Raw genomic sequence first — 17,128 nt, 5'->3', positions numbered from 1 at the left:
TAGCCCATGTTTGGAGGCCTCGTTTGTACTTGTAAAAGCAGATAAAAACTTACTTATTCCACAAACCTTTTACAACAGTGTCTTCCCTATGTTTTCCTCGTTTGTACTTGTAAAAGCAGATAAAAACTTACTTATTCCACAAACCTTTTACAACAGTGTCTTCCCTATGTTTTCACAAAAAAGTAGAGTCACTATTTGAATTTGAAATAAAATACGGATTTTTCTATCTATTTACTTAACTGCCGTGTGAAAAGTAGGGTAGCTTCAAATAAATATTTTTATACGTGCTAAGCGAAATAAGCGCTTATTATTTGAAATGTGAGAGATGGAAATGATAAACATACCGTTTGTAGAGTTGTTTTTCTGGGGTTTTTGTGCTGCTATGCATACGAGGGCTTTAAATTCATAGAAATTTCGCTCTTCGGCGAAGTCGGCAACACAAAAGAAAAGACCGACTTTGTTTATCATTTGCAGTTTGTGAGCTCCAGTGGTAATAATAAATGCTTGAATGCTATAAATAACGTCTTCAAAGTACTTGCAATACGATAGTTTTCGTTTTCTCCGAAAGCAATCATTTTGCAGAAATGAATAGACATGGTTGTCACTGCGCGACTCCTGTGTCACGCATTTGTTCGATTTATATTCTTATTTTGCACGGTGGTTTGAAATTTCTTAAATCGAAAAGTTGCAGGGAATTTTTTAGATCAAACCTAAAAAGTAAGAATGAGAGGTTTCGTCTTCAGATAAAAATTCATAACCTTTTTGGACTTGTAACTACTCATAGGCAATTAGCAATAAAACGTTACAGTTAATCAATCAATTTCATCTGATAAGGCTTAGTGCGCAGTGAGAAAACAGTTAAGTTTAGAAATTTGAAGAATGGAAATTTTTTGGGGATGATCAAGGCTACAATCCAAGAGCCAGAAAAGGAGATAGGCGAATATTAGCTTTGCTGTCCTGTGACAAGGAAATAGAAGGACGTTTGGCTCTTTTTTATTCACCGTCGGGTGTGTTCACCGAGTATGACTTGATATTGAGTAGAGCAGCTGTTTTACAACGACCCAACGATATTGATGCATGGACAATATGCCCACTTCATTGCTCAAGACTTGGTCTTGGGTGGACTCGAGGGGGAAATACTAAATGCAGAGTGCCAGTAATTTCATTCTAACCACTGAAGCTCACAAACTGCAAATGATTAGCAAGGTCCGTCTTTTCTTTTGTGTCGCTGACCTCGCCGAAGAGTGGAATTCCTGAATTTAAAGCTCTCGTATGCATAGCAGCACAAAAACCCCAGAAAAATAACCCTACAAATGGTAAGTTTATCATTTCCACTTCGCTTCAAATCAAAAGAATTTTTCAACAAACTACCTATGTCTTGGTTTGTTTTACCTATAGGCCTAACTGATACTAGAATATGAGCCAATTCGGATTTTTTTACTATTACCGGTAAATGCACGCGTTCTGAAGTCTCCGGATCCAGTTTTGTTTCTATTCCATCAGACCGACCTGGTCCAGTACAATTGTAACAAAAAGTTGTTTAGCTAATTCCTACAATGTGAGATTAAATTCCGCAATAATGCTCTGACATGCCCCACCAAATTTTTCTCCTCATGCCCTTACCTTTACCCTCTCTCCCTCTATACCATTTTAACTTTTTTCTGCGATTGAACAACAATAATTGGATGGATGAGGTATTTTAGAGCGATGCAGTAGATTTCATATTTTAAAATATGAAATTTCAATTTCTAAGTACATTCTTAAAAGTGGCTGAGTCGACAAGTTTTATCTGGAACTTTTTCTAATCTTTATATTCACGACTGTAGTTCGCCTGGCTAGCCTCAACAATTCGCTGTCATCTGGTCGTGTTGAAGTGCTGTACAATGGCATATGGGGAACCATTTGTGACGATCTTTGGGACTTACAGGATGCTAACGTAGTTTGTCGTGAGCTTGGATACGATGGAGCTTTATCAGCACCTCGTAATGCAGCATTTGGGCGAGGAACTGGTCCAATATGGCTGGATGACGTGCGATGTGTGGGAAATGAGACATCAATATCACAGTGCGACCACAGAGGATGGGGAGATCATAACTGTGGGCATAGTGAGGACGCTGGTGTGGTTTGCCGACCTAAAGGTAGAGTAACGATACGAATACTCTTTGTTATCATTCTCACCAAGAATAAAAATAGAGGTAATCAGAATGTAAGGGGGCCATTACGAATTCGACAGTATTACAATTAACTTTTCTCTTATGGAGAGTGGGAAGCCCATACCTGTCGGGGAATAACAATGACATTGGAGTAGTGTTTTGACCTACAGGTGACGATACCCCTACATTTGACATAGCGTAGAATGAACAAAGTTTACTTCTTTCGAATTCTCTATTTTTTTTTTACATGTTTCAAACCGCATGATGCTAACAATACGAATGCAAGTAAACCAAAGTTTTATTGCACCTTCTCTCAAATGCCCTATATTTTAATCATCCATAACAAGAGATTCAATGAACAACAAATTTGCATTCTTCAAAACATTTAAACTCGGTTGTTTACTAGTTGTGCACTAAGTTTCATCAGGTGAAATTAACTGTAACGTTTCACTGCTAATTGCCCATGAGTGGTTACAAGTCATAAAAGGTTATGGATTTTTATCTGAACACGAAACCTCTCATTCGTACTTTTTGGATTTCATCTAAAAAATTCCCTGCAACTTTTCGATTTAAGAAATTCCAAACCACCGTGCAAAATAAGAATATAAATCGAACAAATGCGTGACACAGGAGTCACGCAGTGACAAATTAACCATGTCTATTCATTTCTGCAAAATGAATGCTTTCAGAGAAAACGAAAACAACTTCTATCGTATTGCAAGTAATTTGAAGATGTTATTTATAGCATTCAAGCATTTATTATTACCAGTGAAGCTCACAAACTGCAAATGATAGACAAAGTCGGTCTTATCTTTCGTGTCGCCGACTTCGCCGAAGAGCGAAATTTCTATGAATTTAAAGCCCTCGCATGTATATCAGCGCATAAACCCCAAAAAACAACCCTACAAACGGTAAGTTTATCATTTACACCTCTCATATTTCAAATAATAAACGTTTATTTCACTTAGCACCTATAAAAATTTTTTTTGAAGCTACCCTACTTTTCACACGGCACCTAAGTAAATAGATAGAAAAATCCGTATTTTATTTCAAATTTAAATAGTGACACTACGTTTTGGTGAAAACATAGGGAAGACATTGTACTAAAAGTTTGTGGAATAAGTAAGTTTTTATCTGCTTTTGCAAGTACAAATAAGGCCTCCAAAAATGGACTAAGTTCGACCTTCTAATGGAGCTAGTTATGCATGAATTTAGTTCTATCAATTTTCTTGAAATGAAAAGAATTTTTCAACAAACTACATATGTGACCTTTGTTACTTCTGAATCAGACGTTTCAGCTAATGCTTAAGCCTTCATCAGTGATGAGAAAAAACGAAGATGGTTATCATACGCTATTTAAAGTTAAAAAAAGTGACGAAAGCTTGCGCGCGTAACTATGTAATTGATGCTCGCGCGAGGTCTGCATAGGCCTCTGGAAGTACGATGTGATCGTTCCTAGCATTCGGATCCAAAGCAGAGTGCCGGGCCTCAAGGAAAAGTCTCTCGTGGTAATTAGATTCGAAACCAACGACCCTGACGTTTGTAAAGTCCATGTTATGGTCGAAAAGGTGGACATAGCTTGCGACATCGGAGTTTAAGTCAAAACCTGCAATTGCCTTTTTGTGCTCCGCAACTCTGGTCTTTAATGACCTTTCTGTTTGGCCATCGTATTTAAAATTACACTGTGTGCAATTAATTTTGTACACCATGGCTGACTTCTGGCGGTCAGGTTCGTCTCGCTTCTTAGGGCGTGGAAAAAGGCTGTTGCTTGTTAGTTGTTGTTTGTAGGCTACTTTGACCTTTTGTTATTTCAATATGCGACTTATTAGGGAGTTTAAGCAAATCACTACGGCTGGCGCTGCTACGGCTATCGTGGTTGACGAGGCTTGGGGAGAGTACGTCGCCGTAGCCCGCCAAAATTCAACTTTAAGCAACGCGAACTACAAACCTAGTACGGCTGAGAAGTTTAAAACCAATAAATTAAGCGTCTTCGCGGTAGTTTTTGCTCGTCTAAAAACTCAAAATGACTTCGTTCAAAGGGACGAGGGATTCCAACGTTTGGAAAAAAATTGTAAGCGATCCTGTGCACAGTGAATGAGTGAATTAAAATATTTAAGCTTACGTGTTGTAAAATTGCCAGTTTGGAGCTTATAAACACCAAAGCAAAGTTTCTACACGGTCCCTCATAACCCTCGTCATTCCTCGGCTTTAGCTATTTGAATTTTAAGTAGTCTTTGAGGTTTGAAAGGAAAAGTTAGACTTTCTACTTCCGCATTTCTCCTTGCGTTCGCTGTGTTCTCCATGTGCACACTGCTTCGATCCTTCGACAAACCCGGCTGCAAAAATAAAGGCAGATTCACTCGCGAAGGGACAGCAAGCTTGATAAATATTCCCGATAAGCTATTTTTAAAGATGTTAAGTGTATTTCAATAGTTAAAATTGCTCAGGAGAATGTATAAAGCGAAGAAAGAAGCGAGATAAGTTCACGTACCACAGACTACGCCGAAACCTTCCCACTCGCGTAGAAGGATTTCCCGCTACGACTGGATGGGAACCACTGACATGCGCAATGAATCGTTCCTGGACAATTTTACTTCCGGTAGCTGTAGCAGCGCCAGCCATAGTGATTTGCTTAAACTCCCTATTTTCTCGAAAACACCCTGTACGTATGGAAGCACTACAAAGCCATTGAAGTTGGTCTGGGCGGGTTGTTTAAATAACACTCTCTCACAGTTCCATATAAAAGTCATTGGATAATTGTTATCTCGCAGAATGGCCTTTACTCGTTGTATTACGGTTTCTAAAAAAGGCAAGCCTTGTCCGTTGGTGTTTTCTAATTCTAAAGTAAACTGTATGTTCGGGTTGATTGAGTTCAAATGTTTGTGGAATTTGTCGAATTGATCTTTTTTTAGACAAGAATAACTATCGTCAACATACCTACACCACCATTTGGGAGGGTATGGGAACGTGGAGATCGCCGTCTCCTCAATTTCTTCCATAACCAGGTCGGCTAAAACAGGACTAATGGGAGAATCCATGGCGCATCCAAAAATCTCTTTGTAGTGGTCGCCATCATATTTAAAATAATTGTGGTTGAGGACAAATTCTGAAAGTCTCATTTGTTGCCAACAGAAAGATTGGTACGTTCTGCCAGATTCTGGTCTCGTTGTAGTCTCTCTTTGGTTATTGTGAGAGCTAAGTCCACAGGTATGGAGGTGAACAGGGACTCCACATCGAAGGAGACCAGGACTTCATCGCTGGAGATGGAAAGCTGTTTTATTTGTTGCGTGAAAACGGAACTGTTTTGGACTGCGAAGGTATTCTTTCTCAGAGGTTTTTTTAGACACCGTAACAAGTAGACGCGGCACAAAAATTCATGTGAATATTTACAGAAAACCAACACATACCGACCGTTATCTCGATTTCTTTTCCTGTCATCCTATGTGCCATAATAGGTCCGCTGTTAACACCTTACTGAAAAGAGCAAACAACATTCCATCTACCAATAAAGGTAGACGGGAAGAAATACAACGAGTAAAGGCCGTTCTGCGAGATAACAGCTATCCAATGACTTTTATACGTAACTGTAAGAGTGTGTTATTTAAACAACCCGTCCAGACCAACTACAAAGGCTTTGTAATGCTTCCATATGTACAGGGTCTTTCCGAGAAAATAAGTCGCATATTGAAATAACAAAAGGTCAAAGTAGCCTACCAACAACAACTAACAATCAACAGCCTTTTTCCACGCCCCAAGGAGTGAGACAAACTGACTGCCAGAAGTCAGGCGTGGTGTACAAAATCAATTGCACACAGTGTAATTTTAAGTGCTATGGCCAAACAGAAAGGTCATTAAAGACCAGAATTGCGGAGCACAAAAAGGCAGTCGCAGGTTTTGACTTAAACTCCAAGGTCTCAAGCCATGTCCACCTTTTCGACCATAAAATGGACTTTACAAACGTCAGGGTCGTTGGTTTCGAATCTAATTACCACGAGAGACTTTTCCTTGAGGCCTGGCAGTCTACTTTGGATCCGAATGCTAGGAACGATCACATCGTACTTCCAGAAGCCTATAAAGACCTCGCGCGAGCATCAAATACATAGTTACGCGCGCAAGCCTCGCGTCACGTTTTTTAACTTTAAATAGCGTATGATAACAATCTTCGTTTTTTCATTTTACTGAGAAGGCTTAAGCATTAGCAGAAATAACAACAGTCAGAGGCAACCAATTTCCATAAAACTCAAACTACATATGTCTTGGTTTGTTTTACCTATAGGCCTACCTAATACTAGAATATGAGCCAATTCGACTTTTTGACTATTGCCGGTGAATGTTTGATTTTTCGTGACAACCTCTCTTAACAAGACATGTAGATTTGTTAAACTTTCATGAAAATTGGACAGAATGGTCGTCAGATATTAACGTACCAAGGTGAGTGAGATTTCTCTCGTGATGACCTGGAGCGTGACTACAACCGAAATCTTTTCCATCTTCCAACTTTAGAACAGATTTAATTCAATTAATCCGCAATAGCTGGATAAAATAAGCTTAGATCACTCTGAATCTCTGGGAGCGTGAGGCCTCGCGTCAGGAGAGCACTTGAATTATCCCTGAAACTTTGCAAGCTGTATCGTCTAAGAGGAAACGTAAACCACATGAAAGGTAATGGCTCTATGCTTGTGCTGGACATAATGAAGTATCAAAGATATGATTTCATTTTGCTAGATAGAGTTGAGATTGTTCCACGTTAACGCAATTTTCAATGAATGTTTTTTTTTTCAGCTCTTCACTCAACTAGTATCGCACCTACTCCCTGTAAGTATCTTTCCTTTAATATGAATTTTTAAATTCATATTAAAGTTTCAGCTGTTTTACCCCGATTGATTTTTGTGATTCCTCCGAGAAGTGTACAGAACGAACTGAATATATGTTAGGACTACATTGAAGAAGCTCTACCATTTTTTAAATTCTTTTTACCTCCATGATTAAATAACTGAAGAAATGTTCTTCTCAAGAAATAAAACTAGATGAATGATCCAGGAGATAGTTTCCATGTTTAAGGTGATTCCTCAGAATTGCACTGTGCACCTTGTACTACGCACAAAAACTAACAGGCGCATAAGCGCGCACTAACCGAGAGTGTGGCATTGTTTTCCAATCAATGGGCCAGGTAAGAAGGTACGAAGGTTTTCAGGTCTTGAACTAGCACAGTGACATATATTTATTACTGTATAATTTTGTTGTTCGAACAATCCCCTTTTATTTCGAGAAAATTAAAAAATTCATCGATTGGAATAAAAGACATAGCTAAAGGCGCGCACGAAGGTCGTTATTCGAGGTTGCAAATTATGACCTTGACAGCAACGACTCGAGGAGAGTTTTAAGTCAATGTCCGAAAATTGCGTGATTTTTTCCCAAATGTAAAAACCCATGCCTCCAGCTATCGCAAAATGTACCGAGAACCGAGGAAATGACGCTCATGATTAGTGCTAGTATAGGCATAAATGGGGTAAGTTTGGCCCATTACATCCCCTAAACAAGCACTAGGACTTATCTTTTTTTATTGTATTCTTCTAAACAGACATTGATAGGGAACATTTAAGGAGAGTTTTAAGAAAATTTTTCGATAACTTTTTTCTGAGGAATCACCTTGAGCGTAAAATATAACAGGTTTGTCAGTCTTTCTCACTTTAATTATGCATTTTTAAGAGTAATTTTTGCGGTTATGAACTTCAATGTTAATGACGGTTATTCTTCTTTATTCTTCCTTTTTAAAGCCCAGTATATTGCCGTTGCTACCCCGGCTTTTCCTGGTGAGTAACAGATGGTAGAAATCAAGGCATGCCGCTGTAACACTTTAAGCTAATGTGTTAATTTGAACTACTATGTGGTTTAAGGGGAGCAGTTACAAAGCTTTTGGTTCAGATTTCAACAATCCCGCTGACTACTAAATCAATGTAAAAGATGATGTTATTCAGTGAATGACGCAGCATACTCCGAGAAAAAGAACTCCAAGTCCTCATTATAAAATTCGAACCTACGACCTTTCGATTAGAAATTCGGATGTTCTACGACTGATGCATACAATGAGACATGGGAGACTCGTGGCAGGCGAAGCCGCTTAACTTGATCGATTATGGCAAACTTCCTGCATATTGCTAGAATAGGATTTCCATTATGGTGCTTTTGCGCTATGATAAAGTAAACGAGGATGGTCAATTTGATGCTTGGTTATTTAAGTGAAAGATGAATCTATGCTTCTTCCAGGGCTTTGCACCTATGTCTTATCTGATGTGAGGAAACTTTGCTAGTGCTAACTCTCCTTAGAACTATCCAGTCAGCGTGAATACAAATCGACGATCACTGAGAAACCTGGACAGAAGAATGCACTTAACTTCAAACGGGAGAATATTCTTTTGGTTCAAATTAATAGTGTTTTGTTTTGATATGTTTTCTTTTTCTCTACAGGAAACTGTTTCCATCACCTCAACTACAGTTATGGTTCCTTTGAGAGCCCTGGCAAACCAGGTTGTTACCCGAACAACAAGGAGTGCGCCTGGCTGCTCGAAGCTCCTATTGGCCGATACGTTCGTCTAGACTTCTATTCTTTCCATTTGGATTATGGAGGTTCTCACTGCCCGTGGGATTATGTGAAAATTCTCGATGGTAACTCTGTGTACAGCCCTGTTCTTTTCAGGGCATGTGGCCAATTGCCATGGTTCAGATTGTACAGTAAAGGAAGGTTCCTCATGGTGTTGTTCCATTCGAACGGTGTCATCAGGATGCCTGGATTTTACGCTTATTTCTACGCTACATCTTACAGTAAGAGGAAAAAAGATATTTCCGTAATCCTTCTTGAATTAAAATGTATAGATGAAATTTTCCTGGCTGACAAAGGGTAAAAGAATATTTCAAATTTGAATGAAAATTTAAAAGCAGGATCAAAACGTCTTCTAGGTTGGTGAAGTCTTACCTTCGAAGTACTGAAAAAGCATGATGATTGAATCAGGACATATCAAACTTTGGGTTTGGTTCCGGTTTAAGAATAAGGGCTAATGAACGCACCATTATGGTAATTTTTTCTGTTCGAGGAGATTATGCTCTTCTATTAAGAGATCAAAAGCTTGAAATATCGACTCTATGCCGAGTACTTCAGCGCGCGAAATTTGAGTTCATCAGTAATGGCCTAAATGACAATTAGAACTTGTTTTGGTGGAGGTTTAAAGACGTTTTTGTCAACAAAAACTACTTACTTACCAGGTGAAGAAGGGTAAATGGTGCAGGTACAGAGGAGGAGCGGTAAAACTCTATGACATAGTAAAGATTCAGAACTCAGGCACGATCGAGCGTCTATCACGACTTGCTTAACTTGCTTCACTTTTTTAGAGAAAACATAGGAGAACTTCGTTGTTTTTTTTGTGCATTTTGTTGTTAAGTTTCAAATAAATTCATGGGAGTAACCTACAAATGATACTTAGAACCAAAAAGAACATGTTCTATTTAATGTTAGTGCTTTTGTTCGGTAATATTTACAAATTCGAGTTCTTCCCCTTACGCAGGATACAATTTTGCATCACCAAGTCAACAAATCCATATGACCAGCCAAGTGCAGTGTTTACCACAAACTGCCACTCCTACTTCGTCAAACGGTAAGTGAACGAAACCCGGGCTCCTGAAAAAGGCTAATTTTTTAAAGACCTTTACTTATCTATCGGAAGCTTTACCATGTTTTTATAAACAATTTCCTCGCCCAAATGTAATTCCCTTTAAAACCAGCATCGTTTCATAAAGAACATGTTTCAAACAAACTTAAAAATACACAGTCTAATGATAAAAACATAATAGCGTTATTAGCTATTGCTATGAGACTGAGCCTAATAAAGTAGGCATGAATAGACTAAGCGAGTGAGGCTAAAACTGACAAAGTAAGAAATATGTACGTTTTGTTTGCAGTGCACGGGATCCACCCGACACCAGCCTCTGCTATGGCAACGACCTTCTATGCTGCTTCAAGTGTAAACGTTCAACCAGATCCTTCTCAGTTTCAATTTCATTTACCGGCGGAATGCGATCAAAGTTGTCACAACACAGTTGGAAGTTACACTTGCTCTTGCGTTGGTGGATACCAACTGGCTGCTAACGGGAAATCGTGCTTGGGTAAAATTTATTAAACAAGAAAAGTTGTTTGGTGATATTTTTATTGTGCAGCTACAAATTTTAGTGGGAAAAGCAATAACGACAACGATTTGTTTGACGCGTTCGCGATTGAAATAACAGATCGCTGTGTCGATTTGTTCAGCTTCGCTGCCTAATTATCGTTCAAAAAATGCTGTTCCATACTTTTCAATAGTTCCCAATCAATTTGATTCATTACACCCTGACTCAAGTATCTATGCTCTTCACGCTGTTCTTGATAGATTTCTTTGGGTGCATACCAAGGAAAATTTATGTAACAATTAGCAGCTTCTTTAGTCGATCATTTCCTTTATTCTCGTAACCTTAATGTGAGATTCAGAAGCCATGCTGAAAGGAGATGTTAGATGCTAGTCACACTTAGGGTCAAAGGGCTCATGATATAGACTTGAGACCCCCAAAGTTAGTCTCCTCTTCTTACTGCAGTACAAAATATATGAACTTCATATATTTCATTGTATCTCATTTATCACTTTCACGGGTTTATTACGAATCAACTTCACGGCCTGCTCCCAGTTGGCTTGTTAGCTCAATTGGTAGAGCGCTGCACTAGTATCGCAGAGGTCAGTGGTTCGAATCCCGTACAGGCCTGATTTTTTTCAGGTCTGATTTTCGCTATTGCTTAAATAGCGCTATCTACTGCGAGGATCGTGCAGCATATGCGTTTTCCATTATCCCAAGGTGTCCATTGTAAGTTTAGCTTGCAATTTAAATATTTTACGTGGCTGAGTTTTTTCCTTCAATTTTCTAACTTTTTATTTCTATTTACACAGACGCTGATGAATGTGCGATCAATAATGGTGGCTGTAGCCATCATTGTTACAATGTCCCTGGATCATTTTACTGTGGCTGTCCAGACGGAATTAGTATGGGTGCTAACAATTTGACTTGTGTTGGTAAGAAATGTGAGCCGTTACCTTTTCTCTACTGACGACAATTTCTGCCCCTGATTTCTGAGTGGAAATGAATAACGATCAATAATGAAAAAGTATGTGGGAAAAAAATATGACAATCTAATGCAACAACAACTTGGCAAGATTTTAGCGGTAGTGCTCGGTCTTGAGACCCGGAGACGGTCATAACTCTGTTGCCCCCTGGTCAACAAAATATAAAGAGTTCGCTCATTTGCAAAAAGAGCAGAAAAATATATCGAAAATGCACTGCGTTTGCGAATACGTGATACTTTTTTGTGACATAATCACCTCGAAGTTATAATGTAGCAGGCACGAGTAGTTGAGACACATTTAATTCCTGCTAAATTTAAAACTATTGATTTGTTTACCTCATCTTAGAACCTGGTGTGTCTGTTAACTGCAGTGACATTATGACAGTTGCCTTAGAAAAGAAGACATTTCCCTTTTTTGACGCTGCCCGATTACATTTGAGGTACTCATCGTGTAAAGCCACACAGAATGACACCCATCTGCTAATCAGCACTCCGCTAAATGGTTGCGGAACACTGGTCAACGAGACTGAAGATGATCTTATCTTCTGGAATGAAATCCGAACGGATGTGATCGTTATCGAGAATGTCATAACTAGATCACATGACATAAAAATTCCATTCTATTGTAGTTATTCGAGGAAGAAATGGGTCAACCTGGGTTTCAAGCCTCAGCATCTACACTTTGGAACAGAAGGTAAATAAAATTTTCCGGCCATCGTTCCGATTAATTCAAATCAGCAACGTTTACCTTAAGTTGCTTTCCCCCTGAGGAAGATGCAACTCTTTCATCTTGACGGTAGAATGCAAAGTTGTTTAAGTCTGATAATGATTCAAAACTTAACACGGTTAAGTGCTAAAATGGCTTTATCTTTTCTGCTGTCTAGCTGGGTATGGTAACTTTACCTTTAAAATTGACTTTTACAAGAGTTCGTCATTTGCCACACCCTATACTGAGCAGGACTACCCTCTGAGCGTGCCAATCAATCAGTACTTGTATGTGAGATACAGTGTAGAATCCAGTGCTGATCTGGTAATAATGGCCGTGACATGTAAGGCCACTAAAACTGGAAGCTTTTACTCCTGGCCACAATACTCTATCATACAGAACGGGTACGTATGTTACTCAAGCGTATTATTTTGAATGGTTTTTCTGGAACAAGTACACAAGTTTTAGTCAGTTTAATCAAGGATTAGTTATTTCATATCAGCTAGATTTCTTACTTCTAGAAATAAATCGTTTAAGTGCTATTAAAGGTATATAGTTCATTGGCTGCGAATGTTTAATTTTTGGTGCAAAGTATGGAGGCAGTCGGAGAACCTTTGAGTATTAAGCCCCATGCAAATGCACTGGATTCGTCCACTGTACACGCTCTCGACATGTTGAGCTCAACAAGTTGAGCGCATTTGAACGCCCTGTTGAGAGCTGTTGAGCGGTGTTGAGTGGTTTTGAGTCTTGTTGAATCAAATTTGAAACTGGTCAAACTTTTCGCTCAACACCGCTCAACATTTCCTTTGTTTCGCGGTCATCCATGCGTGGCTCAACAGAGTCGAGTACATTTGTACAGCAACGCTCCACATGTTGATCCCGCGCACGCGCAGTGCCCAGCGTATCCATTTGGAGTTTAAACACACCAAACATTTTTACAAGATGGTGTCGCAACAGTTAGAAGTTCTACAGGAAAGTTCAAATGCAAAAAATTCTAAAAGAGGAAATACAAGAAAATGGATGGAGGAAGAAACGGAATAGCTGATTGATTTTTTGGAGAAGAATACATGCTTATGGGACGCCAAGCACGAAAGAATACCGTTTAAAAAACAAGAGAGAGAAAGCACTCAGTGATATGAGTGACGAACTAGACATTGAGGTAGCAGATATTGAGACAAAGATATTTGGCCTTCGATCTCAGCTTGGCCGCGAACTTAACAAAATAAGGTCAAAGAAATCAGGTTACGGCGGATATGTTATTCCATGAGCCTTTGTGAAATCTTCGGAATGCTCAAAATGTTGAGTCATTGTTGAGGTCATTTGAACACCCCACTCAACACCTCAATAAACAATCAACGTGTTGAGAGCTTGTACAGTGGACAAATCTAGTGCATTTGCACGGGGCCTTAAGGAAAAACAGAAGAATAGACTTGATCGGATAATCATTCTGAGAAGTAAATGGATGATTCGATTAAGGTGTTGGCTAATTATACCCTTTTTATTCCAGGCTTTCGTCGATACACGACATTGTCATTCCCAAAGGCTAGGGATAGAAAAAGAAATACAGTAGCTGAAGGCCCCAATCGAATCGTTCATCCAATCATTATGTTACTGAAGGACAACTTCAAACGTTTAACTGATTTTAAAGAGTAATGAATGGATAGAATTGGACCACATAGGCCAACACATTTTCTTAATTACTTTTACTATCTACAGTTGTCCGCAAGATACAACCATGGAATACAACTTTGATCCTAAGAGGAATTACCAGCAATTTAAAATCAGAGCGTTCAGATTCTTCAACGACTACGATCAGGTGTACATTCACTGCGAAGTTTTGGCCTGTCATAGATACTCTTCAAACTCCAGGTGAATTAACCAACTTGGACAGCTATACTGAGAGCATTCTTTCTGTACTGCACATTTTAGTTTGTACTTGAGCCTATAGGCCCACCCAGCCGGAGCTTTTCCCCGTTTCCCCGCTGTATCATAAAGCGACTAGAAGCATGACTACTCCCCCCTGGGATGTATGGAATGCTATCCCATTGCAAAGTTCCCCCCCCCCCCTTGAGTTGCATCAGGCTTCCCTAAAAATTCGCCAGTACCCATGTATACTCCTGTGTTGAGAGAGGTACTGTGAGGGTAAAGTGTTTTGGCCAACAACACAACACATTGACCCGGCCAGGTCTCAAACTCAGACCTCTCGACCCAGTCCAGTACACTGACCTTTGAGCCACTGAGTCTCCTGCATGAGTATCGTTAAGCCACCTGTTACATCTAAATGATCATTGAGCCCAATCAGGGAAAGTAACATAGGTAACTGCTGGGGATAACGAGGATATGTGAGTAACATTACAAATCAGTTACAGTTTAGCAGAGCCTCTTTTTTAGCCTTCGAAACTCAACTGGAATTGCTTTAATGTTTGCAGTTGGCTATCTTTACAAAGGTACTTGCACAAAAATGCGTTTAAAATGGAAGGTACCTCAGCTTTCCCTTACTGGTTTACATCATTGCGAGAACAACATCAAAACAATCAATGGCACAAATAAATAGCACGGAAATCTCACCGTCACTCAACGCTATTCTTTAATGCTACAAGAAATGTTGTCGTTTATTATGGCAATCAATGCAATTGATGGCCTGATTCTAAATCGTAAGACAAACGATTATTCTTTCATTTATTATTCTGTAAAACGTAAAAGTTTATACAATGTAAAATTTTCAAATACTTTTCAAATACCAGCCACGAATTTTTTTCACAAGTATTTAAACGTTTTATCAAACTAGATCGATCTGTCCAGAAAAATGCTGTAGGCTAGGAGATGCCAAATAAATATTGATCAGTGGCGAGTATCACAACCATACTAGTGAAACTTGATTGTAATATGATTTCTTCACAAGATAACGAAGGCGTTCGAAACTAATTCAAATCTTCTTCAACTACTTTGACAGGTGCAGCCGAAGTTGCTTAGGCAGTAAGAAGAGAAAGCGGAGGGATGTTACTCGTGACGAAATAGAACATGAAGAGAGCACTACCAAAGTTACTCTTACGCGAGGACCACTGATCATCCAACAAGAACAAGAGCTAGGAGGCAAGTTCACATACAATGTGAAGAGATGGGGGATCGAAATATAGTTTTATCAGTTAATCTAGGGCTTGTGTTGAAGATATCAACAACGCTATCTTGCCTAAATTTTAAATTTAAGTACTTTGGAGTATTACTCAGGCTGGTTCAGGTCTTAAATACTCAATAGTTGGCCATTTATCGTAATTGATCAAAATAGTAGTGATGATGAGAAAAACTTTTAAAACTCAAAAATTAAAACATTGCACATTTGATCATATATTACATGTATTTTGCGCAATACAAATATTAAAGTTATTATTATTGTTATTATAAAACTCGAGTCCTCGTCTATTATCAAAAACAAAGGTGAGTATAAAAGGATTTTGAAAAAAGATAAACTACGGTGAATTTTAAGCGTGGTAACAGTTAATTTTAACTTCTTGCCAATAAATATTAAGATGTTTCCCTCTTTCATTTCTACCGCTAATTTCATCAACCGAAATAAGAATAGTAAGGAAAATTAGAATTTAATGTCTCTCTTTCCTTAGTCCCCACTTAAGCTTTGATTCATCTCCTGCTTTCAAATTACAGACGCAGATCAAAACAAGCAAACTGCGCTGATTGGTGGCCTTGCAGGGGCTGGAGGATTTGCTCTGATTGCAGTTGCAGCATTGGCTGTGTTATTTGTCAAATACCGCATTGCACGACGGTTCATGAATAGGAACAAGGTTGGAGACCAGTACGCAACCCAAGATGAACAACTAAGCAGAAGAAATGCTTACGTTCAGCCTGAAGACATGGTCGAACATGAAGACTCTTTCTAAACATATGCTATTCTTCTGCATCGTGTATTTGCCCCCTTAACAAACAACAACCCAATACATACTTTATGTCGGAAGTTAAGAGGTTTCCGCGTTTTCATTGCAACCTCTGATAAAAATAAACATTATCATCTCCTTCCTGGGAAATTTAGCCCCTTAAAGGTTACGTAATTTGTTTGTTTCACTCCAGCTTTACATTGAAAAGTCTCTTATTGACTGCAGGCCTTGTTTTGAATAGATTGCTTTTAAACATTTACAGAATGTTGTGAAGGATATGTAAGCCAAAACAGTATAGATCTTATAAGTCGTGCCTTAATTTAAGAATCTTTGATCACTGTAACTGGATCTTTTAAAAGCAATCAAAAATGAATAGGAAAGGTGGTTTTAAACCAAGCCGATTATCATTTCTCTTCATCAAACCTGCCTTTTCAATCGCATTTTATTTTCTTTAGCTTTAGTCGTTTTAAAATGTCACGAAATATTAAATAAGCACACCTTATCTTCAGACTCTCTGGTGCAGCTAGAGGCTAAAATACGTTAACACAGTGACAATCTTTTCAGCGCTTTCAAACAATCGCAAAGATGGAAAAAACTCACTGATTGGCCTTGACTTGGTAGGGTCAAGAGCTGTTATTCGAAATGTTGTCTAACCTTACTGACTCCAATTCGTCCCATCATGTCTACGTGGGCAGAAGTTGATCCTCTCTCTTCATGGAAGCTGCTGAGTGTAGATAAAACAACTTTATTTTGACGGTGGACGGCAAAATTTTGCGACCTTTGACGGTTCATGATTCAGAATAAAAGACCACTGAGAGAAGTGAAGAAACTTAGCCTCTGTTATTCATCAAAGGTTACAATTTGGCAAATATTCGAAGAAATCAGTTATTAAATTAAAGGTAACAATTTAGCGCTTAAACTATGCTCCCCAGACTGTTCACATATTTTCAAAATAAATAAAAGAATAGTTTTCCCTGTTCCTTTTTTCACGCGAACCACCTTGCTCTGAGTTTTGATTTCAAATAGTACTCAGGGATGGATTTATAGTGCACGGGTCACACAATCGAGTTGCGCGTAAATTGGTGTCTGTTCATTTGCAGTCAATTTAATTTACCACCTAGTCATTACGCCAAGTCCTGTATTGAAGCAGTTCTAATTCTTTTTCCTTTGGTTTTATCTGCGTTTGGAAGTGAAGGTCGTGAAGGTGTTGCACTAGATTACTTTCGATTTCTGTCAAAGGAAA

The 17,128-nt window shown here is 38.8% G+C and overlaps 1 protein-coding gene across 2 annotated transcripts in view; it reads left to right on the top strand.

Moving 5' to 3' along the window:
• The window catches only part of LOC111327233 (uncharacterized), a 31,151-nt gene extending 14,437 nt beyond the window's left edge, over positions 1 to 16,714 (top strand). Inside the window, exons 15-26 of one of the 2 annotated variants that reach the window (XM_088757664.1) lie at positions 1,827 to 2,138; positions 6,936 to 6,968; positions 7,931 to 7,966; positions 8,622 to 8,975; positions 9,713 to 9,802; positions 10,107 to 10,310; positions 11,120 to 11,242; positions 11,639 to 11,986; positions 12,177 to 12,402; positions 13,715 to 13,867; positions 14,952 to 15,091; positions 15,659 to 16,714. In XM_088757664.1, the coding sequence (XP_088613790.1) occupies positions 1,827 to 2,138; positions 6,936 to 6,968; positions 7,931 to 7,966; positions 8,622 to 8,975; positions 9,713 to 9,802; positions 10,107 to 10,310; positions 11,120 to 11,242; positions 11,639 to 11,986; positions 12,177 to 12,402; positions 13,715 to 13,867; positions 14,952 to 15,091; positions 15,659 to 15,891 (2,252 nt within the window). In that variant the 3' untranslated portion in view covers positions 15,892 to 16,714. The remainder of the gene's footprint in view (positions 1 to 1,826; positions 2,139 to 6,935; positions 6,969 to 7,930; positions 7,967 to 8,621; positions 8,976 to 9,712; positions 9,803 to 10,106; positions 10,311 to 11,119; positions 11,243 to 11,638; positions 11,987 to 12,176; positions 12,403 to 13,714; positions 13,868 to 14,951; positions 15,092 to 15,658) is intronic. The other variant, XM_088757665.1, reaches the window with a different exon arrangement.
• Positions 16,715 to 17,128: the final 414 nt, after the last annotated feature.

Source organism: Stylophora pistillata, chromosome 4 (assembly GCF_964205215.1).
Source record: "Stylophora pistillata chromosome 4, jaStyPist1.2, whole genome shotgun sequence".
In the NCBI taxonomy this organism is placed as follows: Eukaryota; Metazoa; Cnidaria; class Anthozoa; order Scleractinia; family Pocilloporidae; genus Stylophora; species Stylophora pistillata.
The sequence above is the reverse complement of the archived record's forward strand: the minus strand, read 5'-3'. Positions and strand labels throughout refer to the sequence as shown.